The sequence below is a fragment of the Salvelinus sp. IW2-2015 genome, linkage group LG32 (genome assembly GCF_002910315.2).
Source record: "Salvelinus sp. IW2-2015 linkage group LG32, ASM291031v2, whole genome shotgun sequence".
NCBI lineage: Eukaryota > Metazoa > Chordata > Actinopteri > Salmoniformes > Salmonidae > Salvelinus > Salvelinus sp. IW2-2015.
Window position 1 is genome coordinate 20,861,780 of NC_036871.1, and position 25,690 is coordinate 20,887,469.

General features: G+C 42.3%; 2 protein-coding genes across 8 annotated transcripts in view; one reads left to right on the top strand and one right to left on the bottom strand.

Annotated features, from left to right (window-relative positions):
* The first annotated feature begins 398 nt into the window (after positions 1-398).
* LOC111957183 (serine/arginine repetitive matrix protein 1) lies at positions 399-19,854 on the top strand. Of its 2 annotated transcripts, XM_023977937.2 has the most exons (9): positions 399-457; positions 798-941; positions 5,142-5,308; positions 9,813-9,953; positions 10,094-10,201; positions 10,899-10,953; positions 15,909-15,975; positions 17,183-17,294; positions 18,698-19,854. In XM_023977937.2, exons 2-9 carry the CDS (start codon positions 810-812, stop codon positions 19,353-19,355), a joined length of 1,440 nt encoding a protein of 479 aa, XP_023833705.1. In that variant the 5' UTR covers positions 399-457; positions 798-809; the 3' UTR covers positions 19,356-19,854. The 2 variants fall into 2 exon arrangements, with proteins under 2 accessions (XP_023833705.1, XP_023833706.1); XM_023977938.2 differs by lacking the exon at positions 9,813-9,953.
* Positions 19,855-19,980: 126 nt separating this feature from the next.
* slc6a9 (solute carrier family 6 member 9) overlaps positions 19,981-25,690 on the bottom strand; it is an 86,350-nt gene continuing 80,640 nt past the window's right edge. For all 6 annotated transcript variants that reach the window (XM_023977936.3, XM_023977933.2, XM_023977934.2 and 3 more), the window contains 4 exons: positions 25,402-25,501; positions 25,197-25,297; positions 24,658-24,828; positions 19,981-24,362 (listed from right to left, as the gene is read on the bottom strand). In XM_023977936.3, coding sequence (XP_023833704.1) covers positions 24,138-24,362; positions 24,658-24,828; positions 25,197-25,297; positions 25,402-25,501 — 597 coding nt within the window. In that variant the 3' untranslated portion in view covers positions 19,981-24,137. The remainder of the gene's footprint in view (positions 24,363-24,657; positions 24,829-25,196; positions 25,298-25,401; positions 25,502-25,690) is intronic.

Genomic DNA, 25,690 nt, shown 5'->3' on the forward strand with positions numbered 1-25,690 from the left:
GCACATACTCTGCTCTTCCGTCAACTGTCTGTGAGCTATAGCGTCAAATTATGAGAAGGGGTTTTCCCCTACAGAAATAACTGTTATTCATTGTCTAGACAATATTTGAACTGCTTTGAGATAATATTAACTTATTTTTTATCGTACCATTTTATGAATTAACAGATTAATTAAGATAAATGTGGTTGTTATATAGATAATACTTCTTGTTTGACTTTGTATTCAATCTTGGTAATGACATTTGAAAGTAAAAATAAATAAAAATGCAGCCTATTATATTAAGCAGTAATAATGTTCCCATGGATTTTCACGCCCAAAATTAAACTTTTTAACATTTTATTTACATTAGCCTTGTGTTAGAAATAGTTTATTCCAAGACGAGGTAGAGGGAGAGTGATCTCGCGATATTTATGCCTTGGCGACAAGAACGCTTACACTGGAAACAGAAAGCAACAAGGTAAGTTTACTATTTCTATTTAGTAGCATGTTAGTTCCTCTGAACAGTTGTAAAATTGTAGAATTTAAGCACAAATGTAACGTGCATTAAATAACTAAGTGAATGGTGTTACTGAGACGCTGGACGTTCTTGTAAATGCCCTTATTCTAGACAAACTAGCTAGCTAACATTACCCAATTCCAGTTAACGTTAGCTACCAATGCCAGGCAATTGAGGCAACAAACCCACGCTAGCATCCTTGTTGCAAACCGGCTAGGACGCAAAATACTTATAGCCCAGACATACAGTATTTCACTGACTACTTGAAATGATTCCCTCTGTTATACCTTTCAACTTCTAGATAAAGTTCCTCATGGAAGAAACCGAATGTCCACAATCAGTGTGGAATATTATCGTAGAGCATGTCCCAGAGTCAGAGCTCTCAGAGATCCGGGTCCTTCTTGGAGATGCTCTGATTGACATATACACAGAGATGTATTCAGAGGTAAGGACCAACACATCTCTGTAATGATTGATAACTGAGCATGAGCATTGTTCCAAACATCTGAATTTAGGTAGCAATCAACAATAGCTGAAATTAACACTTGGCCCCAAAAAAAGGGTGGAATACAATCGAACAAAAATAGATGAGGTGAAACTATGGACATGCCACCTTTACAGGCAAATCACGAGAAGGCATTTGTAGTCTTTGAAGTAGCTCTAGTTTAGCTGCATTACATGAGTGAGGCTATACATACAGCAATTTAAGACTAGATCCTCAGATTGTTCCAAAACAACACACTCACTGTGGCCCTTGAGACTCTCTTTAGGCCTACGCACTGTTTGTTCTGGAGCCAACTACTTCTGAAGATGGTATTAAGTAGCCTACAACAGCTCAAAACAGGGACAGGAAAGCTGTCAGCCAAAAATGCTACACATATTTTTCATAATATTATACCAGACTGGCTGGGAAATTACTGCTCCATTAAAAATGCAGGAATAACTTAAAATGGATTGGATAATGTTGAGTTCATATTCAAAAAGGGAAAAGAAATACGTTTGAAACCACACATTTCCTGTCTAGGTCATCATACAGGTATGTTCTGATAGGGGCAATGGTTTTAATATCCGTACTAGCTTAATTAGTTCCATATTAGTTCAATAGTGTAATTACATTCAAACTATACAGGCCAAATCGCTAATAGAAGGAGACCACTGGAATAGAGCATGCATATGACACAGGCCCTCAAATTAGCTAAGCAAGTCAGGGGACCAATAAAGGGGTTGAGAGGGCTAACCCTGTCTTGTTGCAAAGACCATTAAAGGGAAAGGGATACCTAGTCAGTAGTACAACTGAATGCCTTCAACTGAAATGTGTCTTCGGCATTTAACCCAACCCCTCTGAATCAGAGAGGTGCGGGGGGCTGCCATAATCGACATCCACGTCTTCGGCGCCCGGGGAACAGTGGGTTAACTGCCGTGCTCAGAGGCAGAACGTCAGATTTTTATCTTGTCAGCTCAGGGATACAATCCAGCAACCATTCGGTTACTGGCCCAACACTCTAACCACTAGGCTACCTGCATTATGAACATATACCGAGTATACTGTATAAAACAGTATGACATTCCATGGCATAGATGACATGACCAGGTGAATCCAGGTGAAAGCTATTATCCCTTATTGGTGTAACTTGTTAAAACCACTTCAATCAGTGTAGATGAAGGGGAAGAGACAGGTTAAAGAAGGATTTTTAAGTCTTGAGACAATTAAGAAATTGATTGTGTATGTGTGCCATTCAGAGGGGGAACGGACAAGACAAAAGATTTAAGATGCCTTTGAACGGGGTAGTAGGTTCCATGCACAGCAGTTTGAGTGTATCAAGAACTGCAACGCTGCTGGGTTTTTCATGCTCAACAGTTTCCTGTGTGTATCAAGAATGGTGCACCACCCAATGGACATCCAGCCAACTTGACACAACTGTGGGAAGCATTGGAGTCAACATGGGCCAGCATCCCTGTGGAATGCTTTCGACACCTTGTAGTCCATGCCCTGACAAATTTAGGCTGTTCTGAGGACAAAAGGGAGTGCAACTTAATATTAAGAAGGTGTTCTTAATGTTTTGTACATTAGGTTCAAGACTCTTTAGATATCCAGGAAGGACTTAATATTTCTAGTAAGTATTAGAACGTAGCCCTATTCACACAACAAGCTTTACATTTCCCTCATTCATTTTGTTTAGCTTTCTGCCCTGTAGTAAATGAATGCTTTCCCTCAGCGTTAGATCTCTAGATGAGAATCATAGTAATACTACCCAGACTGGCCTTCTCTCCATCAAGGTCACCATTGTTTGAAGCAGTTCAGAGAAAGGTAGCCAGCTCCTTTCAAGTTTAACACAGGATATGACACAAGACACGTTTTCTTGGATCTCTGCCAAACCATGTGGGTTTGAGCTATCATGTTCTCCGGACATTGGTAATGCCCGTGTCACTGGGTATGGTATAAGGTACAGTCAATGTTTGGTTTCTTAATGGATAGCATGAAAAAGCAATCATTAGTTTTTTAATAAAGAAAAAAACATACTTAGCCTATTTCAATTGTTTATCACATTCAACCTCTTCAATCTACATGTGTGAAGTGAAGTTAACAACAACAACATGTCATTAACCCAGTTTAACTGCACTGGAGTTCCTCCCCCATTTCCTCTGATGGGTTTCACTTGGAGATTTACAAAGCAATGAACAGCTTGTTACTGTTGTTAGCATCCTGGGGGCTCACACCATAAACACCTAAGTGGAGAATGGCTGGCTGGGGCATTACAGGAAGCAGTGTGTGGCTGCCTGGCCGGAATTCAGCTAGACATAGTGGTAGTGTGTGTGCAAAACACTGGGATCGACCGTGTTTAAAGTTCTCCTCTGGACAGCAGTGGGCTTTGAAGTTGTCCTCTCCATGGAGCATAGGAAGTGAAGGTCAGGGACCAGGTGTAGAAAACGTTAAAAGACTCCAGACTCTTCTTTACCAGCGCTGTGTCTCTACCACAGGCCAGACTATTTGCTTCACTTTTTCTCTTTTCTCTTTTTCTTTCTGTCTGGCTTAGGGTTGCAAAGGGAGGGTATATTACTGGAAACTATCAAAGTTTACCAGTAAACTACCAGAATTCTGGAATTTTTCAAGGACATCTAGTGGCCCTTTTGGGTTCTTCAGATTATCACAGGTGTCTATAATTATCTCTGGCCCTATGTGTGGCCTTAGCACATGTAAAATATATAATTAAATAAGATGATTTTAGAATGACAACGCTGTAAAACATTCTGAATATAAACCATTAACTTAGTGAATTGGTGTTTAATATGAGTGTTTCAGCATGAATTATTACTTTGATTTATTTTTTGATTTATTTTACATTGATTTATTTTACATTGCCAATATGTATTTGTTGTAAAACTATTGGCAGTTGTGAACATAGTCAATAGTTGGAAGAGTTGCAGAGTTGATCAAAATAATGCCATTATTGATTAGATAATTTTTTCATTAATTAGTGTAATGAACACGATGGGAGACCGAGAGCTGGTTTCAAGCGTAGGGCGCAGCAGGTGTTTATTGGAAAGGACCACAGGAAGAGGCAGGTAGCTGGGTCCAGGGGCAGGCAGAAGGTCAAACACAGGGAGTCCAAAAAGGCAACAGTACAGGCAGGGGCAAGGCTAGTAACATAGTCCGGGAGATCAGGCAATAGGTTGATAACAGGAAATCCGATAGGCTAAAGTACAGTCAGGGAATAGGCAAAAGGCGTCGTTAGTGAGGCAGGCAAAAACTATCATACACGGGAGGAGTAAATCACAGGAATAACAGAGCCCCGAAAGAAGTGTGTCACAAAACAAACAATACCTCACAATGATGGGGTGCAAAGAACTGAACTAAATAATGTGTAAAGAACTGAACTAAATAGTGTGTGATAATGACATACAGGTGTGTGAACAGGTGATAAGAATTCAGGTGATTGGGATCTGGAGAGTGAGCTGCATTCAGGGGAGCTGCGTGTTTGAGAGTGTGAGCTGGAAAGTGGGCTGGAAAGTGAGATGCGTTCAGGGGATCTACGTGTTTGAGAGTGAGTTGGAGGCAGACGTTACAATTAGGCTATTTCCTATTGAAACATATGGTCTATCTACTAGAAACTCATGGACAATATGGATACAGATATAAAAAATGTATACTGTATGTATGTATGTATGTATGTATGTGAATATATTCAAGTTATTCAAGTATAAATTACCATTGCCATAATTACAAAAATTACTGAAGTTTCTGGTAACTTTAGTAAATTACTGGTATCTTTGCAACCCTAGTCTGGCTACAGTTTTACTACACTTTATATTTTTCCAGCAGTAGCCACTTTAATAGCTTTTTCCCTGAAGGAAGTGTTTTAAAAGAATAGGGTGTAAACTTGTTGGGGGAAACCAGCCAACTGAAAAACACATGCAGTAGTTTTATGCCCAACAGTGGTCAGGGCCCAGAACTAAATAGGACACGTCCATTATAGGATGTCTATGGGCCAGGGTCTCAATTGAATATCATGTACATTTCGCAGGTCTTTCTGATACTGTATCTCATCATTCATAATGACTCATCGCTCTTTATTGTAAGCCTAAAGTTACACAGCGTTGTCTCCTGATGTCCTATCCCATGTCTCCTCATGTTTCCTACTGCCAGGTCACTATGTGGCAGCAGATTTGGCAGACGTTGCGCCTTAAACAGGGTAACAGGCCGAAGGCCCCTCGCTCCCCCCTGGCTGACCCCCCTGCTATCAAGGAGCTGCTGAAATCTGAGATCCAACTGCTGCTGGCCACCGTGAGAGAGAGAGCAGCCCAGGAGGGCAGGTGAGGAGAAGACTCCTGTGTGATTTCAAAAAAGACTCAACTCCACATGCATCCTAAATGGAGCCCATAGCGCTCTGGTCAAAAGTAGTGAACTATGTTGGGAATTGGGTGCCATTTGGGACAAAGACCATTACTATGCATTTACAATGCAGTTTCTTAAGTCCTACATAACAACAACATGTTTATGGCCTATTAATCATTGTTGCCAACTTGTTTGAATATCAGCACAAGAAGCCCTGGAAGAAAATACTATTATAACGCTGTGGGCGTTCCTTCCCCTTCCTTTTGTTGTTTTCTCTTCACGTTGGAATTGATAAAGCATTCATTACATTGTCTTACACCAACACTTCTTCTTACATCATGATGTTTGATTAGCCTAATACTTGAATTTTTGGGATAAAAATATGTTAACATTTTCATACATCAGACAGAGGACCAAGGAGAACGTGACGTTGTTGGGATGGATGTCTGTGGATCTTGAGAACGTGACGTTGTTGGGTTGGATGTTTGTGGATCTTGTTTCCCAGGCCATGCTTCTTCTCCCTGTCTTTCTCTTCCTTTCTGTCTTTGTTAGTTCCAGGTGATAAATGTTCAGACCCCATTAGAACCATCGAGACTTTTATTTCCACTGGAAAAGGGTTGGGCCTAGTAATTAGAACAAAGTATAGGGAATGGAAAGGGCATACCTAATCAGTTGCACAACGGAATGTATTCAACTGAAATGTTTCTTCCGCATTTAACCCAACCCCTCTGAATCAGAGAGGTGCGGGGGGCAGCCTTAATCAACGTCCACGTCATTGACGCCCGGGAAGCTGTTGTTGGGGGTTAACTGTCTAGCTCAAGGGCAGAACGCCAAATTCGTTCCATCTTGCCAGCTCGGGGATTTGAACCAGCCATCTTTCGGTTACTGGCCTTATGCTCTTAACCGCTAGGCTACCTGCCGCCCCACTAGAAGATAGTAGAAGATAATGTCACAAAATGTCTGTAAATCTCCTACATTAAAGTACTGATCTATACTGTGTAGCCTAAAGGAACAAGCCTCCCAGATTTGATTGGACTTTGTATGCCAAATATGAGCCCCTATTTTTATACCTCCCACCCAACAATAGTCCTGCATCCGGATGAGCCCGTTTTGTTGCACCCGGATGAGCCCGTTTTGTTGCACCCGGATGTGCCTGTTTTGTTGCACCCGGATGAGCCCGTTTTGTTGCACCCGGATGAGCCTGTTTTGTTGCACCCGTTTTGAGCCCGTTTTGTTGCACCCGGATGAGCCTCTTTTTTGTGCAACAAAAAGCAGTAATTTACAGGTACCTATGTGAAGGAAGGCCTTTCCATCTCTCAGCAACCGGTAGGAGGCTCTGAAGAATGTAGCTCTGACTCAACTCTGCCCATATAATTACAATTTTGTGACTTTTTTGGTGGAGAAATCAAACAATTACTGAAGATTGATTCCAATTTATGTGATGCACCAGTTCAGTATTTTGGCAGGGGCTATCTCACAAAAATCTAATTCATAGCTGTATTGTAAGATAAAATCAGACCACCTTATCTTCAACATCAGATTTTGCTGAGACTATGCGACTATTCAAGGGTATTCTAGGAATGTGTATCCTTTTTTATAGTTGTTGAAATTCTGAACCAAATCCAACCATTGAGGGATTATTTCACTTAAAACAAACCCCAGTGGCACTTACAGTCCTGTGTACAGATCAACGAGGTGATGCAAAGACTTTGGGTATCAGTGCCATGTTAACCCTGCTGCCACGTTATACTTTGAACATTTGCCCAGTTCCAACCACCCTGCTGCCTGCCGGTTGGTCCTGTTGGTGTCTGCCTCTGCCCTGTGTTTGTGGTTGTGTCCCAAATGGAACCCTATCCCCTACATAGTCTAGGGCTCTGGTCAAGAGTAGTGCACTATGGCTGTGTTTACACAGGCAGCCCAATTCTGATCTTTTTTTCACTCATTGGTCTTTTGACCAATCGGATCAGCTCCGGAAAATTTTTGATGTGAAAAGATCTGATGTGATTGGTCAAAAGACTAATTAGTGGAACAAATATCAGAATTGGGCTGCATGTGGGATGCCTAGTCAGTTGGGAGTAGGGTGCCATTTGGGATGCAGCCTGTGTGTATATCCCCCATGAGCCCCTGTCTTTGATTAACTAATTAAGACGTCACTGTAAATCAGCTGAACTCATTTCAGGACAAAGCTGCTGGATCATTTCCATTTAATATTGCTCCAGGTTTGGGCGTTTCTCTTTTTCCTTGCCAAATTCTTCCTACCCAAAGGAAACTGTTGAGTTGACTCAATACCCTGCAGCCTAGGGCTTTAATGAACAAGGGTATCTCAGTAGAGCAGCTAGAATGAATCTTTCTTTGAAAGTGAACTGATTTAATGGACCTGGTTGGCAACTGTTTGGACCACCTCTCCCCTTGTGTGGTCGTCCCTCCATGCCATTGTCTTTGTGATTTTGTGGTTGCCGTTCTCAGTGCAGCTGTACCAGTTCCATTATGGAGAAGGAGAGGGGGTATGCTGAATTCCCATTGATTAAAGACCCTACTCTGAATAAATAGGCTTCAAATGGTGGTTTGATTTCTGAAAGCGGGCCCAAGGAGGTCCTAAATTCTCAGAACGGAACTAGCATAACAATTGGAGCTGGGAAGTAGGTTAAAAGTGGCTGTGTTTGTGGTGTAATGTATTTTACAGCCGTAGATGATCAATCTTCCAGGATGGAGGGGGATTTGAACAGTCTTTTTTTTGTGTATTGTAAACATGGTGTGGTTTTTGATGTTGTGGCGGGTGTCTATGCCATCTTTGTTAACTGAGATTAGGACTCCTTCTCCCGGGGATTAAGATGCTTAGTGATCTATACTACACTGCCTCACAATGTAGCCTCTGTTCCTGTCATTACAGCTAGACCGGGTAGCTCCACTAGCAGCCTGCCACTGGAATGGGACCGTTACATCTACTCACTCCCCCCCTCCACACGCTCTTGATTTATTCACCACACACCACATAACCGCAGCTGCAAACAACACCGATACAAAGTCACAAGCACAAATATTTATAACTTCTGATTTGTCCCCCCTCCCCAGCTAGAACCCCCTTCTGAGTCTAGGATAAACAATCAATCTCTGTTGCTGGGCAGGTGGTGTTATCATCCCAGCTTGAGTCTGGAACCTTGGTACTCCTCCACGTCTCTCACAGGACTTCTTATCAGTCAGGAGAGGCCTTGAGTTAGGGAGTACACATTCTTGCAGTCTACCACAGTCCACTAGATAATTCTTCTCATACACAAAGAGCATAAACCTAACAATACTTTCAATCCCTAATAATATGTGTAAACTGTAGATTCATATTAAGAGCATATACAGTAATGGTAAAGAACAGTGACGATATTAGACAGTGACGATATTAGACAGTGAAGATATTAGACAGTGACGATATTAGACAATGATGATATTAGACAGTGAAGATATTAGACAGTGACGATATTAGACAGTGAAGATATTAGACAGTGTTATAGAATAACTCCAGAAACTTTGCTCCTATTCAACCCTTATAAAATAATTATTGGCCTCAGAGACAGGCCCTCTTTGTACTTTCCCTCGGCCCAAATACAATGCACACGTTCCATCTAACCCATAACACAATAATAAATCTACTAGGTTAATTATACAATTATAAACAGATTAAAACTGGCTCAAGTCCGTAGCCAACACTATGCTACGGCATTGTTACTTGGTTTGGTAACCTGACAGTGCAGCTCAAAGCCTAAATCTTGAGACTGACCAAGACAGCAGGGAAGATTACAGGTATGACACTTCCCTCCAGGAGACCATCCTCAGACAGGCCATTAAGGTCATATTAGACCCCACACATGCACTGAACATAGAGGACAATACATTATATCATATATCAAAACAGGCCGTGGTCTAGAATGTTGGCTTTGACCAAAAGGATAGGTTGTATTTTGTAAGCTTCTTAGGGGGATAGCAGCCTAGCTGCCTGTTTTCCACTTCGATTGAGCTGTATTTCTCCGTAATGTGATTTCAAAAAGGGGGGTTGGGCATGCTTGGCCAGCATCTGCAACAGCCTTTTTTCTGGAGATCAAAAGCGTTTCGGCAGGTGCAGCTAAATGGTAGTGTCCACTCTGTGGCAGCCTCCTGATTTAAATCCCTCAGCGTAGTAATATAACATCCCCACTTTGACACAGCTAGGTGTTCTCCTCAACCATAATCCAACAGACCTTGTTCCATGGCTGGTGACTCTTGGAAGGAGATGAAAGGCTGCAGGCCTTCTGCTGCTGTACCATTCCCATTTCTGCTCTCGCTCTCTCTCCTCTTCATCGCTCTCTCTCCTCTCTCTCTTTCTGTGTCACTGCTTTAATCTTTTCAGCATGGGAGTCATGAAGATTAGGACGGGGGGTTTGTCATATTATCCCTTCCTGTCTGACTCCTTCACACTATGTTGGGGGTTATTTGTATGTATCTATTTACTTTCAGGGATGCAGACGCAGACTTGTTCCGGTACAGTCCTAGTGTGGTGAATTACGCCTTGGGTGTCCCAAGCAACCGTTGCGACACTGTGAATAGTAGACCTACCTCTAGTGGAATAGAATTCAGCCAGAGTCAACATGTAGGAAGGTTAGTCTGACTGTTAAGAGTTAGAAACATTCCCACAAATGTTACAACACGAGGAAAAAGTGCAGCTGAAAACACACATTGTGTATTTCTTGTTATCTGTCATATGGATAGACCTTAGACATGCGTTTCTGGTTCCACAGGTCCTGTTCACAGAGCTCAGTCACTTCTACTACCAGCCAAGATGACATTGATGCCATGAGACACATGCTGAACATCACCCACATAGACGACATTGTGGCCCACCTCAAGTAAGTGACTAATTCCATCAGAGCAACTGTTAAAAAAAAATACCAAGTAGAGATTTTTTGGCAATAATCCCTATAAAATGCAACCCATTTGAAATGAGTATTGTGATAGACAGTAGTAGCTTTAGTACAGTATGTCTGGCATCAATGGAGGGGAGCTGGGGGAGAGGAGGAGGGGTGGAGGGTGGGGGACAGCCTGCCCTCTCCTCTCTCCATCCCCCCACAGAACAAAAGCCCACATTGTAAGAAAGTGAATAACAGATCTTAGCATGCAGAAGATTCCTCTGCTTCTAAAAATAAAGAAGTGCATCAAGCCTACAATAGTTAGATAACTGAGAAAGAGAAATATGCCATTGCTCCCTGAACACCATAAGAAAAGTCTAAAAGTGGATATGGATGTAGTGGTCCCTTTGTGGACTCTAACATACTATTGTGCAGACTCAGTCTCTGCTTTTGGCTGTCTGTTTAGGATTCAAGGTCGTATTCTGTGAAAACAGGTGGCCGAGTTCCTGGAAAGCTGCCCCTTGATTGCATGCTAAGTTAGAATAAATACATTTTAATTCGTTTTTGTTTAACGCTATTCACTTTTCTTTAGTTTATTCGTTTTACTTAAATGTCTATCAATTCAAATTTTCAAACAGTCATTTAATGCTATGGTTTTAGAATTTGACTAACAGTCGTGTTCTCTCCTCACTACCAGATCAGTCCTGTCAGAAGAATGCAAGGTGCTGAAAAGCCAAGTTCAGTTTCTGCAGGTAAGATTCGGTTTGGTTCCAGTCAATACCAGATTGTTATTTTGGAAAATCACACTTTTTTTTGTTCCAATTTAAATATTGTCTGTGCTCTGAGAAAATGTTCTGCGTGTGCAGTAGTCTGTGCTTGCACTGAGATACAGGGTATGCTGTACCACGGGTCTGAGCTATAGCCAAGGCCATGAAAATGAGATAGCCAGACGATAATATGTATTTGTATTTATTATGGATCCCCATTAGCTGCTGCTAAGGCAGCAGCTACTCTACCTCAGGTCCAGTAAAATTAATGCAGTTTATACAATGTTAAAAACATTACAATATATTCACAACAGATTTTACAACAGATTTTTTATATATATATATATATATACATATACACTGCTCAAAAAGGGAACACTTAAACAACACAATGTAACTCCAAGTCAATCACACTTCTGTGAAATCAAACTGTCCACAGTTAGGTAATGCGAACACTGATTGACAATAAATTCGATCATGCCGTGTTGTGCAAGATGGAATAGACGAACAAGGTGGAAATTATAGGCAATTAGGCAAGACAGACCCCAATAAAGGAGTGGTTCTGCAGGTGTTGACACAGACCACTTCTCAGTTCCTATGCTTCCTGGCTGATGTTTTGGTCACTTTTGAATGCTGGCGGTGGCTTTCACTCTAGTGGTAGCATGAGACGGAGTCTACAACCCACACAAGTGCTCAGGTAGTGCAGCTCATCCAGGATGGCACATCAATGCGAGCTGTGGCAAGAAGGTTTGCTGTGTCTGTCAGCGTAGTGTCCAGAGCATGGAGGGCTACCAGAGAGCAGGCCAGTACATCAGGAGACGTGGAGGAGGGCCGTAGGAGGGCAACAACCCAGCAGCAGGACCGCTACCTCGCTTGTGTGCAAGGAGGAGCAGGGAGAGCAACTGCCAGAGCCCTGCAAAATGACGTCCAGCAGGCCACAATGTGCATGTGTCTGCTCATACGGTCAGAAACAGACTCCATGAGGGTGGTATGAGGGCCGACGTCCACAGGTGGGGGTTGTGCTTACAGCCTAACACCGTGCAGGGACGTTTGGCATTTGCCAGAGAACACCAAGATGGCAAATTCGCCACTGGGCGCCTGTGCTCTTCACAGATGAAAGAGGTTCACACTGAGCACATGTGACAGAGTCTGGAGACGCCGTGGAGAACGTTCTGCTGCCTGCAACATCCTCCAGCATGACCGGTTTGGCGGTGGGTCAGTCATGGGGTGGCATTTCTTTGGGGCCGCACAGCCCTCCATGTGCTCGCCAGAGGTAGCCTGACTGCCTTTAGGTACCGAGATGGATCCTCAGACCCCTTGTGAGACCATATGCTGGTGCGGTTGGCCCTGGGTTCCTCTAATGCATGACAATGCTAGACCTCATGTGGCTGGAGTGTGTCAGCAGTTCCTGCAAGAGGAAGGCATTGATGCTATGGACTGGCCCGCCCGTTCCCCAGACCTGAATCCAATTGAGCACATCTGGGACATCATGTCTCGCTCCATCCACCAACGCCACGTTGCACCCACAGACTGTCCAGGAGTTGGCGGATGCTTTAGTCCAGGTCTGGGAGGAGATCCTCAGGAGACCATCCGCCACCTCATTCAGGAGCATTGCCCAGGCATTGTAGGGAGGTCATACAGGCACGTGGAGGCCACACACACTACTGAGCCTCATTTTTACTTGATTTAAGGACATTACATAAAAGTTGGATCAGCCTGTAGTTGTGGTTTTTCACTTTACTTTTTGAGTGTGACTCCAAATCCGACCCTCCATGGGTGATAGATAATTTGATTTCCATTGATCATTTTGTGTGATTTTGTTGTCAGCACATTCAACTATGTAAAGAAAAAAGTATTTAATAAGAATATTCATTCATTCAGATCTAGGATGTGTTATTTTAGTGTTCCCTTTATTTTTTTGAGCAGTGTATATACACTACCGTTCAAAGTTTGGGGTCACCTAGAAATGTCATTTTTTTTGGTCCTTTTTTCCCCCTTTTTTTGTCCATTAAAATAACATCAAATTGATCAGAATACAGTGTAGACATTGTTAATGTTGTAAATGACTATTGTAGCTGGAAACGGCAGATTTTTATGGAATATCTACACAGGCGTACAGAAGCCCATTATCAGCAACCATCACTCCTGTGTTCCAATGACACATGTGTTAACAGCTAAATCCAAGTTTATAATTTTAAAAGGCTAATTGATCATTAGAAAACCCTTTTGGAATTATGTTAGCACAGCTGAAAACTGTTTGTTCTGATTAAAGAAGCAATAAAACTGACCTTCTTTAGACTAGGTGAGTATATGGAGCATCAGCATTTGTAGGTTCGATTACAGGCTCAAAATGGCCAGAAACAAAGTACTTTCTTTCTGAAACTCATCAGTCTATCCTTGTTCTGAAGAAATGAAGGCTCATTCATGCGCGAAATTGCCAAGAAATGAAGATCTCGTACAACTCTGTTGTACTACTCCTTCACAGAACAGCGCAAACTGGCTCTAACCAGAATAGAAAGAGGAGTGGGAGGCCCGGTGCACACTGAGCCAGAGGACAAGTACATTAAGTAGTGCCTAGTTGTGAGAGACGAGACGCCTCACAAGTCCTCAACTGGCAGCTTCATTAAATAGTACCCGCAAAACACCAATCTCAACGTCAACAGTGAAGAGGCGACTCCGGAATGCTGGCCTTCTAGACAGAGTGGCAAAGAAAAAGCCATATCTCAGACTGGCCAATAAGAAGAAAAGCTTAAGATGGGCAAAAGAACACAGACACTGGACAGAGACAGATTGGAAAAAAGTGTTATGGACAGACAAATCTAAGTTTGAGGTGTTCAGATCTCAAAGAAGAACATTCGTGAGACGCAGAAAAAATGAAAAGATGCTGGAGGAGTGCTTGACGCCATCTGTCAAGCATGGTGGAGGCAATGTGATGGTCTGGGGGTGATTTGGTGGTGGTAAAGTGGGAGATGTGTACAGTGTAGAAAGGATCTTGAAGAAGGAAGGCTATCACTCCATTTTGCAACGCCATGCCATACCCTGTGGACGGTGCTTAATTGGAGCCAATTTCCTCCTACAACAGGGCAATGACCCAAAGCACAGCTCCAAACTAAGAACTATTTAGGGAAGAAGCAGTCAGCTGGTATTCTGTCTATAATGGAGTGGCCAGCACAGTCACCGGATCTCAACCCTATTGAGCTGTTGTGGGAGCAGCTTGACCGCATGGTACGTAAGAAGTGCCCATCAAGCAAATCCAACTTGTGGGATTACCTGATTACCTGAACAAATTGACAGCTAGAATGCCAAAGGTCTGCAAGGCTGTAATTGCTGCAAGTTGAGGATTCTTTGACGAAAGCAAAGTTTGAAGGACACAATCATTATTTATAACCTTGTCAACATCTTGACTATATTTCCTATTCATTTTGCAACTAATTTCATGTATGTTTTCATGGAGAACAATTTCTAAGTGACCCCAAACTTTTGAACTGTAGTGTGTGTGTGTATATATATATATATATATATATATATATATATATATATATATATATATATATATATATATATATATATTTTGTACCTTTATTTAACTAGGCAAGTCATTTAAGAACAAATTCTTATTTACAATGACGGCCTACCCCGGCCAAACCCGTACAACGCTGGGCCAATTGTGTGCCGCCCTATGGGACTCCCAATCACGGGCCGGGTGTGATACAGCCTGGAATCGAACCAGGGTCTGTAGTGGCAACACACATCTCCAACCCACTATCACACGCAGGACACATCTCCTGAGATGTAGGGACTAGGATAGGCTAGAACAAAGACAGTTTTTCAGTGTTTGATCTGTTAGGGATGTTTATTCCACCATTTTTGTGGTATGTTAAGCGCAATTCAAAGGCATACTGAAAAGTAGTTGACAGCAATTTGTACAAATATAGGTATAATGTCCCACTTCCCCGAATGGGCAGTCTAAATTACCACAATATCTCATGATCCCCGAGCTTGGAAAGTATGTAGACTAGTTGACATGGTCCCAAATAGAGGTCACATAACACTGGTCTCAGTAGGAGAAAGATTAGACTGAGAAGGTGGTGTCGAGTGTTGTCCTTTTACCACTGCAATAGTAGGCTGTATTATTTTCACAGTAAAAGGGCTGCAATTTCTGTGAAGCAGGGTTTGAGTTTCAAGTTGACGCTCCATTGAGAAGCTGTGGGCTGTGTACATCCCAAATATTACCCTATAGTGCACTACTTCTGATCAGAGCCCAATGGGCCCTGGTTAAATGTTGTGCACTACATATGGAATAGCGTGCCATTTTGGAGTTTACTGCCAGTCTGGTATTCCATCTCCCTTGGCAGCAGCCAGAGCCAGGGTATCGTCTAACCACCCTCCTCTCAGACCTCACATCTAAAATGAATAGCCTCCTCTGTAACTAGATCCCTCTCTTCTTCTGTGTGTTTGCATTTCAAAAACCAAGACGATCAGCTAGGCACTCGACAAGCCTTCACTAGCTAGACAGTGGGAAGTGAGGATGACGGATAGCTCCATGATACGTCAGTGGCACACAGTGAGACTTCGCATAAATCCCTCAAAGCAAAAAGCATGGCTGGGGGCAGGGAGGGAGGCTGGTGGTGGGGCTCCTAGCTATTACCATTCATTACCAGTAGTATTGTAAAATGAGGACAGATATGACCTGGCTGCCAGCAGAGTAAAGAGCCTGTTGGTTGGAGCTGTGGTTGATGCACTGAGTCTGGATATAGATGTTGAAAGAGAGACCAAATCCTTATGGAACGAACACTGCTGCTGCTGAATCGTTTAGTGGCTTGTTCTGCATGTAACACCCCTCTCCATCCAGCTTCCTTATTTCTCATTGCTTACTGGTAGCTGGCTCCGGTAGTTCACCTGTTCTCTGGTGTCTTGTCTGTGGGTTTTGTTCCTTGCAGGAGAGTGTGGAACAGGAGCACCAGACACAGCATGATGTCACTGAGGCTCCAGAGCCCACTGTAACAGGTGAGTGAAACACTTACAGTACAGTCATATAGTATTTGGATTGAACAATTCTTGTAACTTTACCAACATTCTCAGGTTTTACAGAAATGCTATTTGGAATATTCCAAATCCAGCAATTCTCCAACCTGGATTTCCCCCCCAAAATGTGGGGAAAGTTACTGTAATTTTGCAACCCTAACAGTAATACACTATCCTGGTCAACATAACAGATCTATATTGGGCCAGCTGAACACCAGATCCCAGAGTTAATAGAGATGACTGGGCTCAGATCCATAATAGTATCATGAGTTCTTCCGTAACATGTGAACTACACTGTCCTGACAATGACTGTCGGTCCCTTTTGAGGTATACATTAGTGTCCTAAGTCTTTTGACATGCAATGCACACTTCCTAAAAATCACTTACCAAAAACACAGTTGCTTTTCTTTATTAATGTATTGACCTGACAAATGACGAAGTCCTGAAATTTCTGCTGTATTTAGAAGTCAATCAGATAAATTGAGCCTTACTACCACCTAGTGGTTTATTGTTGCGAAATACTTTACTTCTTTCTCAATGTCCTGTTATCTGGGGCTTTGTGTCCTGGCGCTAATTTCAAACAGGCCGACCCGGCTTTCAGTCTTCTCACCATTTCCAATCGGATTGCGTGGTGTTATTAAACTTGTCAATCCCATGGCATTGTTCCCCTGTCTAGTTGACTTGATCCAGAGTTGAGCCTTGCTGTTTTCTTCTCTGTTGCAGAGTAGAATGAATCCCTGGGAGGGTGTCTCAGAGAGGGTGTGTAGCTAGCTGTCATTCTGACCGACATCATTTGCAGCTTAATTAATGCAGTTTAAATTGAGGCCTGTCACTGTATACATCACAATGGCACTCTATTCCCCATGTAGTGCACTACTTTGGGCTCTGGTCAAAAGTAGTGCACTTAAAAGGGAATAGAATGCAGCTTGGGATGCCGCCACAGTCACCAAGCCACAGCAGAGAAGAGCAGCCATCTATAGGGGTAATCTGAACTCCTCTTCCTAGAAAAACTGCTCCACTACACCAGTCATTTATTTCCTTTTTTGCTAAGGGCCCCTGTGGTGGTGGTGGCTGTATGTCTGTCTGCCATTGGAAGTGTGGGTTGGAACCTGGCCCTGCCTGCCTGTTCTAGAATAGTGTTGTAGAAATGTGTGTGAGTGATTTTCTCCTGGTGTGGGTTGATTTGCAGAGCTGAAGGAGGAGAGGAGAGCCATCCAGATGGATATGAAAAGGCAGAGCCTCAGCCTCACCTACTGTCCCTCCTCCTCCCCTGTGGAAACAAGCATGCAGATCAGATCCAGGTTGGCCTCTAGTCTGCTCTATACTCTCCTTTCTAACAAATCCAAAATACCTATTTTACCACTTTCTGTTCTGTGGATTTACAGGCATTTTTTTTGTCTAAGGTTTACATGCGTACTTCATAGACAAGGACAGTTCCTATCTGGTGAAAGGATCTTAAAGGATCATACTGCAGGGCTCTATTCAATGACAGAATATGTGGACAACTACAAATACCTAGGTGTCTGGCTAGACTGTAAACTCTCCTTCCAGATTCACATAAAACATCTCCAATCCAAAATAAAATCTAGAATCGGCTTCCTATTTTGCAACAAAGCCTCCTTCACTCACGCTGCCAAACAGACCCTCGTAAAACTGACCTTCCAACCGATCCTCGACTTCGGCGATGTCAATTTCAAAATAGCCTCCAACACTACTCAGCAAACTGGATGTAGTCTATCACAGTGCCATCCGTTTTGTCACCAAAGCCCCATATACCACCCACCACTGCGACCTGTATGCTCTCGTCGGCTGGCCCTCGCTACATATTCAGCACCAGATCCACTGGCTCCAGGTCATCTATAAGTCTCTGATAGGTAAAGCTCCGCCTTATCTCAGCTCACTGGTCACCATAACAACACCCACCCGTAGCAAGCGCTCCAGCAGGTATATCTCACTGGTCATCCCCAAAGCCAATTCCTCCTTTGGCCGCCTTTCCTTCCAGTTCTCTGCTGCCAAAGACTGGAACGAATTGCAAAAATCGTTGAAGTTGGAGACTTTTATCTCCCTCACTAACTTTAAGCATCAGCTATCTGAGCAGCTTACTGATCGCTGCAGCTGTACACAGCCCATTTGTAAATAGCCCATCCAACTACCTACCTCATCCCCATATTGTTTTTATTTACTTTTTTTACTCTTTTGCACACCAGTATTTCTACTTGCACATCATCAACTGCACATCTATCAATCCAGTGTTAATTTGCTAAATTGTAATTATTTCGTAACTATGGCCTATTTATTGCCTTACCTCCTTACTTCATTTGCACACACTGTATACAGATTTTTCTATTGTGTTATTGACTGTACGTTAATTTATGTGTAACTCTGTGTTGTTGTTTTTTGTCGCACTGCTTTGCTTTATCTTGGCCAGGTCGCAGTTGTAAATGAGAACTTGTTCTCAACTGGCCTACCTGGTTAAATAAAGGTGAAATAAATAAAAAATCTGTATTGAGGAAGTTCAGCGCTAGAGTGTGATTGAAATTTAAAGGCAATGTTTCCTCATTAGCGTAGACTGCATTCACGGTATATGTCGGCTCAATGGGAAATTACCTTTACATTTCTATCGCGCAATCTGTAACACTTCAGATATACAGATTGATTAGAGCCCTACTTTTAAAGGTGTTAATGGCGTTGTTGATCTTCTCAGGTCGACAGGATGGACAGGTTTTCCTGCAGATGAGACACAGAGACACTTGACACCTGTGGTGGCCCCCAGACCCCATCCTCCTCATACCAGGCCACCTCTAGTAACATCTCTAGTAAGGAGGACTCCTTCGTTAGACAGGATGAGAGGCCAGCCACGTAGCTCACCCAACACCAGAGAACCCAGCCCTCTCCAACCCTCTAAATATGAACAGCTAAGGACTTACAGCCAGAGCTCTGAGGGTTCCCACACCTGCAACAGAGGACCCACCACCACCCAAGACAGGGACAGCTACCTACCACCCCTGGTCCTCTCTGCCAGTAGAGTAACCAGCCTTGAACCCTACCTTAATCCTCCCTCAGAAGAGAGAGTAAAGGGCAGAACTTGCAGGCGTAGTGGTCAGACTGTGACTGAGGGAGCTCAAAGACATGATGACTCATGGTCAGACTCAGTGAACAGTTGGCCCTTTTTGTCCTCTGGTGGACACTGTCCTCTAGGCTCCTCCACACAGCCTCCTGGGAGCAAAGGGAGCTGTGAGCAGAGCCCCGTAAGGATGTTCCACCCTGCTCCCCCCGCCATGCAGAGGCCAGCCAGTAGAGGGCAGAGTGTGGCCAGGCACCTGTGTCTGCCACAGCGGGACAGCCTGGTCAGCTCCTTGTGAACTGAACTCTTTACTACAGAAGAAGATACACAGGCAGGCCAATTCAGATATTTCAGATATATAGCTCTGAAAAAGATCTGATGTGATTGGTCAAAAGACAGATTTAGTGGGGAAACATATCATTATTGGGCTGCCTGTGTAAAGGAAACCTCTGATACTGTAATATATGTTCTAGCTGCAGTCTGGTCAATGTATGTCACTCCTAAAATGAGATCCTCACGAACAAGTATCTTATCACAGGTAAGTACTCATACTTGTAAAAGGGATGTCGTAATCTCTTTAATATAAAGAATTTGAGTGCTGGCATTGGCTAGTCTTCCACAATGAGACAAGAGACAAGAGGATGTTATATGGTGATTTTCAAGAGACTGATAGAAGACCTGAAAGAGAACAAGACAATATGGTTGAATGCTTTTGAAATGATTAAACATTTGATCTACATATTCAACCATTTAATGAATGCATTTTGAATAAATATGAATGTATTTGGATAAATGTTCATATGCCTGTAATACATGTTTTATTACGGTTCTGCTTTCTCCAATCTAACGAAAGTGATTACCTGTTCAGAAAGAGAAAACACTGCATGTTGTGTAATCTAGATGGGACATAAACCACACTTGAGTGATCTTTAAAATAGATTTTATTTACCATTTGTAATTGAACAGTTTACGATATACAGCTGACATGACTAAGACAATTCAATGGATTTTGGCCCCAAGGTACAAGAGACATGGTTAGATATATATGATAAAGTACCAGTACTGTGTTCATTTCATTTGTGCTTTATTCTCCCTTATGATAGAATTTACATTGGCATAACATCATGTCTACTCTGCTGACAGTGACAACAGTTTACTCAGACCATTGTAAAGCCTTATTTCAAAACGGAAGTTTGTATTAGATATGTTATAAACACATGACTTGATTTAAAGTGCTGAAACAACTTGTAAAAACATGTTTATGAGTAAGAAATGCAGACATCTCTGTGATTGTAGTGAATCACAGAGCAGATCAATCAGTTTTAGTACAGTAAAAGCCTACTATACGTTTTCAGAATTGCTAACATGTATTAATTTCTTACATTCCATATATAGAAGACTTTTACTACAGTGATTTCAATATGAGGTGATCAGAAAGGTCAGAAATATATGCATATTCATTCAATGTGTCCTTTTACACTACCTTCTTAGGTTGATCATTATAATGGAAGGGTCTCACCAAATGATAAAATGCCAAGTTAATGAAATAATAATCCCAGTGATCAAAAAAGGAAGAATAAGATAAACAAAATCACCCTTTCATACATAGTTCCCCAATACATTGATATTTTGATCTAATGTCATGTTTTGCATTTACAATGTTATTTTGTCTTATTCAGATCCCCATTAGCTGAAGCAGCAGCTACTCTTCCTGGGGCCCGAGCAATGTTGCTGATTATGCTGTTTGATTTCCTTTTCTTTATTTGCCACATAATGCTCGTAAACTACTCCTCCACCAAATTGAAAAGGCCAGTCTGTTTACACAAAAACTTTACAGCACAGTCGCTATATTGTAAACAGATGTGACTGCAGTACAGTACCACAGTGTTCACTTAATACTGTTGGCATTATTACTATGTAAAATAGATTTAACACTTATTATGTCATGTACCTCCAACAGAACATACTGGTAAATGCATTCCTTTGAATTTCAAGTTTCAACCCAAGCTTTTGTTTGGCAATACTTTTGATATCAGCTGGCTTTTAGAACAAGATAAAGGTAGTGTCACTGAACATGGATGATAAATCGTGACGATAAAATACATGGTTTTTTTTAGTACAAAAACAAAAGGTCTCTTAAAAAGGTAGTTTGTGTTTTGTTAGATGAAAAAATGGATCGTTACTGATTGATTAGAATTACATGACATCAATACTGACACTATCGTGGTCTAAACATAGTAGTTATCAGTAGGGTATCCACTACACAGAAATACATATTACACTAAACACTGGCTAATTATACTATAAGAAAATAATAATACACCCAAATAAAAACATAAAAACACACAAACACCAGTCCTCTGATAGAGGAAGAATTCCAGGGATAGTAGAGACCAAAGGGTTGCAATAGCATGGTGGTTATCCTAACTTACTACTATGATAAAGAAGAGGACTACAAGTCAACAGTTCAACAAGAAGAAGAAATAAAAGTCCTAGAGGACTCCCTAGCCTCAGCCGGGCATGTCGAGAATAATTCTGTTATCAAATGATGTCACCAGGGCCATTATATACTAACCCACTTTAGCTCAACCATTTACACTTGCTGTCAACTTCTTATTACCAAAATGATATGTATCCATAGTGTTTCTAACTTTTCAAGACACACACATCAGTTAAAAGCAACATCATTATTAATATCCTGTGCTATCGTCATTCCAGGACCACTACTACTCTGCTTTATAACAGATTCAGTAGTGTGGCTGTACTGTGCTTCTGTCATCATAGGAGAACACACTAGTCTGTTTCCATCTGAAGTAAAACTTGAGTCTGTTGGGCTGCATCTAACCTACTGGTGTGCTTGTTTTTTTGTTTAAATAACCAACAACTTTGGGTAGGTCCCAAATGGAACCCTATTCCCCATTACAAAGGCAATAAGAGGCCATGTAGGACAAAATAACCACTACCTACTCCCCTGAGTGTCAGACATGCCTCCTGTTGGACTGCAAGGTTTTGTTTCTATTTTGGACAACGTCTGGATAGCTAACTGTCATGACACTTTTAACACAGTGAAACTGAAGTAAAATGGAAGGAGAACAACTCATATGACAGCAGAAACTGGATTTATGCAGTCAGATAAAGATGTTGAACATTATATACAGTGACGGACTGGTTAAAGAAGAAATACAAAATCTGTAGTTTCACCGAGATACGATGCTCTAGCTCTTTAGCAGCTGCATTGCCAGACTACCTCTCTCCATCAGTGTAGGCCAGGCAAGGACCCAGTGGATTTACAATGTTACCACAGACTGGTCGTTGCCTCACTGCAACACAGATGCAACGTAACAGAGCGGAGACAAATGCCTCAAATTAGATGGAGAGATGGGACTTCTTGACAATTGCCAATTCCAGCAACCTGTGAGAGCACTACTCCCACCCTAAACACAACCACAACAGCATCCTTTCACAAAGTGACTGAAATACATGTCCCTCCCACTCCAACCCCCTAAAATAAAACAATTACCAGTAAAAAATCAAGTCATGGATGAGGAATGGTAAACATTACTGTTATTTCTTAAGATACTGTTGCTTCTTACAACATCAACATGTTTTCCTTATAATTATTTACTATGTTAATTTACAATAATAAAAGATAAAAATAAGAATTCTATAGAGAGAACGATACTATACAACTACATATAAACTACATAATTCAGTAAAGATGACTGAAGTTTTTTTTATTCTCCTGGAGACAAGCTCCATCTCCAGGGCAACCAATGGCCTCTCTCCTTCCTGTTTCCACATCCAATCACACCATTACTTGGCTCAGAGCTTTAAAACGCTTGTAAATACATTTATTTTCCTCTGCAAAGACACCTGCTGATGCAAGTCTCTCAGTTTTGAAAAAGTTAACAAAGACACATACTCCAGCTATGTCACCGAGATATTAAAGTTCATGCATGTTCAACATGTTTTTTGGTAACATGCCTGGTTGGGGCAAATCCTACTTGTGAGTAACAGAGGCTATGAGGCAACACCACTGTGTACTCCCTCCTCGATATGCTAGCTGCTTCGGTCCTCAATCAAATGCTCCCTTCACAAGTGAGATGCGAAAAGTGAGATGCCACATTTCGAGATGCATTTCCCACGGAAATGCTTGGAAGACTAAAAGAGAGATGGCACTTTATTGTACTGAGTTGCATCCATCCACCCATTTGTTTTTGTGTGTGAACATGTTATGGTTGTCTTTTTCTTAGCTCCCTCTCTAATGTAAAGCCTACCATAATCATAGAAACATTTACTCAGGTATTGAACGTGTTCAGTAAGTAGTAAATTGTTTTGGGACCCTGAGAATGGGCATTGGGAAGTCATGTGCTTCAGTCAGGGTAGCTGTTCAGAATGCTGGAGACCAACATTCTGTGTGTGTTTGGGGAGTTGGTGCTGTAATGTATGTTAGTTGTTTACATCATTTGAAGTACAAGGGCTTAACTGTATAGTTAGTCAAATGAAATATGTGTCAGATCAGTAGCTAAAAAGCCATTGGCTTACTCCAATTTGAGTTGTTCTGGGTAACCCTAAAGCAGCATACGTAACAGTCTGAGTATAGTATAGACTATATTGTATTAGAGGGTACTGAGAGTCAAAAGCTATACCGTAGATAAAACAGCAGGAGGGAAAGATCAGTCCCTAGAGTGGTTCCATTCAGATGTCTACAGCACTGACGCAAAGAACACTTGGCCTCCAGCTTTAAATACCCCAGCACTGCCACTAGAAAAGTTGCCAATTCTGCTGGATATCTTTACAGATGAAGGAGAAAAATGTTGTCCCTCCCCTATTGTGCCATGTATTCACAGTGTGTACACACGCCTGCATAATATGAAGAAGAGAAAAAAAATGCATAATTAAATTATGTTCGAAACAAGAGGTGAAAATCTTTTGGATGACGGCCAATTTCTCTAGAGGTTAGAAATAATAAGCCCTTACAATATGTAAAGGTCTCCAGTGAGCGGGCTCTCCCCCACGTTGCGGTGTGCTGTGGGAAAGGGTGGTTGGGTGGGGACTGGCACTAGCCCAGTGGGGGCCTCTATGCGCTGGGGGTAGTGTTGTGTGCTGTTGAGCCGTTGCTGCCCTGGATGGTGAGGCTGATCTCATCCCTCTTCTCATCCTCCTTCTCCTTCTCCTTCAGCTCCTCTTTCAGGGGACGCACCTCCACCTCTCCCTCTGAGCCTGGGGTGGCGTAGAGGCCTATCCGATGCTCACTCAGGGCCGGGCCCCATTTCACGTCTGGCTTGCACGAATTCTTCAACCGCTGTAAGGGGTGGAGGGTCAGAGGTCAATGTGATGGGAGCGACATAGGTTCATTATGTATTGCTAATTAGAGGCAGGTAAAGCAGTTGGGAAAATGATGTAATGCAAGTTACGTAATAACATATCACCCATCGGGTTCTCCCTTTTACCATCCATTTCTTTTAGATCGAGCACCCCTTCGACAAAATGTTCCATTTAACAAACAAAACAAAAATGACACTTTCACCAGTCTTAGAATGCCAACCACATCTGCTTTCCAACACTAAACACAGACAGAGCGCTACTGTGGATTTTACCTCTAAAAATGTGGTTCCCTCAGACTTGGCGATCTTGTAGAGAGCATAGATGGGTATGCAGATGACGGAGGACATGGCCATAAGGAAGCCGATGGCAAGAGACCAGCCGGGGTACACATAGTCGTTGTAGGTGATGGGCTTGTACTGGATCACTGTGAAGATCAGGATGAACTGCAAATATAAAAGACAGAGAGGGACCATTTGTGTCAAGTACACATAGAGATCCTACAAATCACTAGTCACTCAGTTCTATCTGTAATTCTGTCGAAAAGTTTGAAACGGACAAACATTATTGACATTTGCATAAAGAAAGTAAGTACAGTATGCTCATCAAGTTGTGTCCTAGGTCTAGGTCATTCTGGTATTCAGACATATATTTTGTACAACAGGTTTTGTTGAGAACAAGGCAAAAGTGAAAGTGTAGCCATACAAATGAACGACAAGTGTGTGGAATGCAGAGCAGGTGAAGCCTCATAACATGTCAACTCGGGGGCCCTGGAGGGTAGCTACTGGAAACGGGGCTGATGAAATGCTCTTACAGATATGATGATGGGGGACACGAATCTCCAGCAGACCCGGAAGAAGATTGGAGGGGGGAAACCCAGCATCATCTCAACGTCCTTGAAGTATTTCTTGTGTCCTGAACACAAACAGTCATTCAGTTTGATTAGCTTTCACCAATAGCCTTGGCAGAGCATTGTGCACAATAGATATTTATAATCAAAGAAAGACAGTTGGACTCACCATAGACATACATGATGCAGATGCACATGATGCAGGAGATGATAACCAGAGAGAAACTAGCAGCATAGTTATCCATCAGCAGCAGCCAGTAGATCCCAGCCTATAGACATGAGAGCACAGGTGGAGAATACTAAATCAGTATGCATCCTGAATATTTGTGCCCTGGGGAGTATTCACTAGGAACCAGAACGGAAGCAAATGGAACAAAACGGTGAGGGACCTACCTGAATTTGTCCAATAGAAACAACAGTTTTGTTGCAAAACAAAACGTTTTGCAACTGTTTGGACT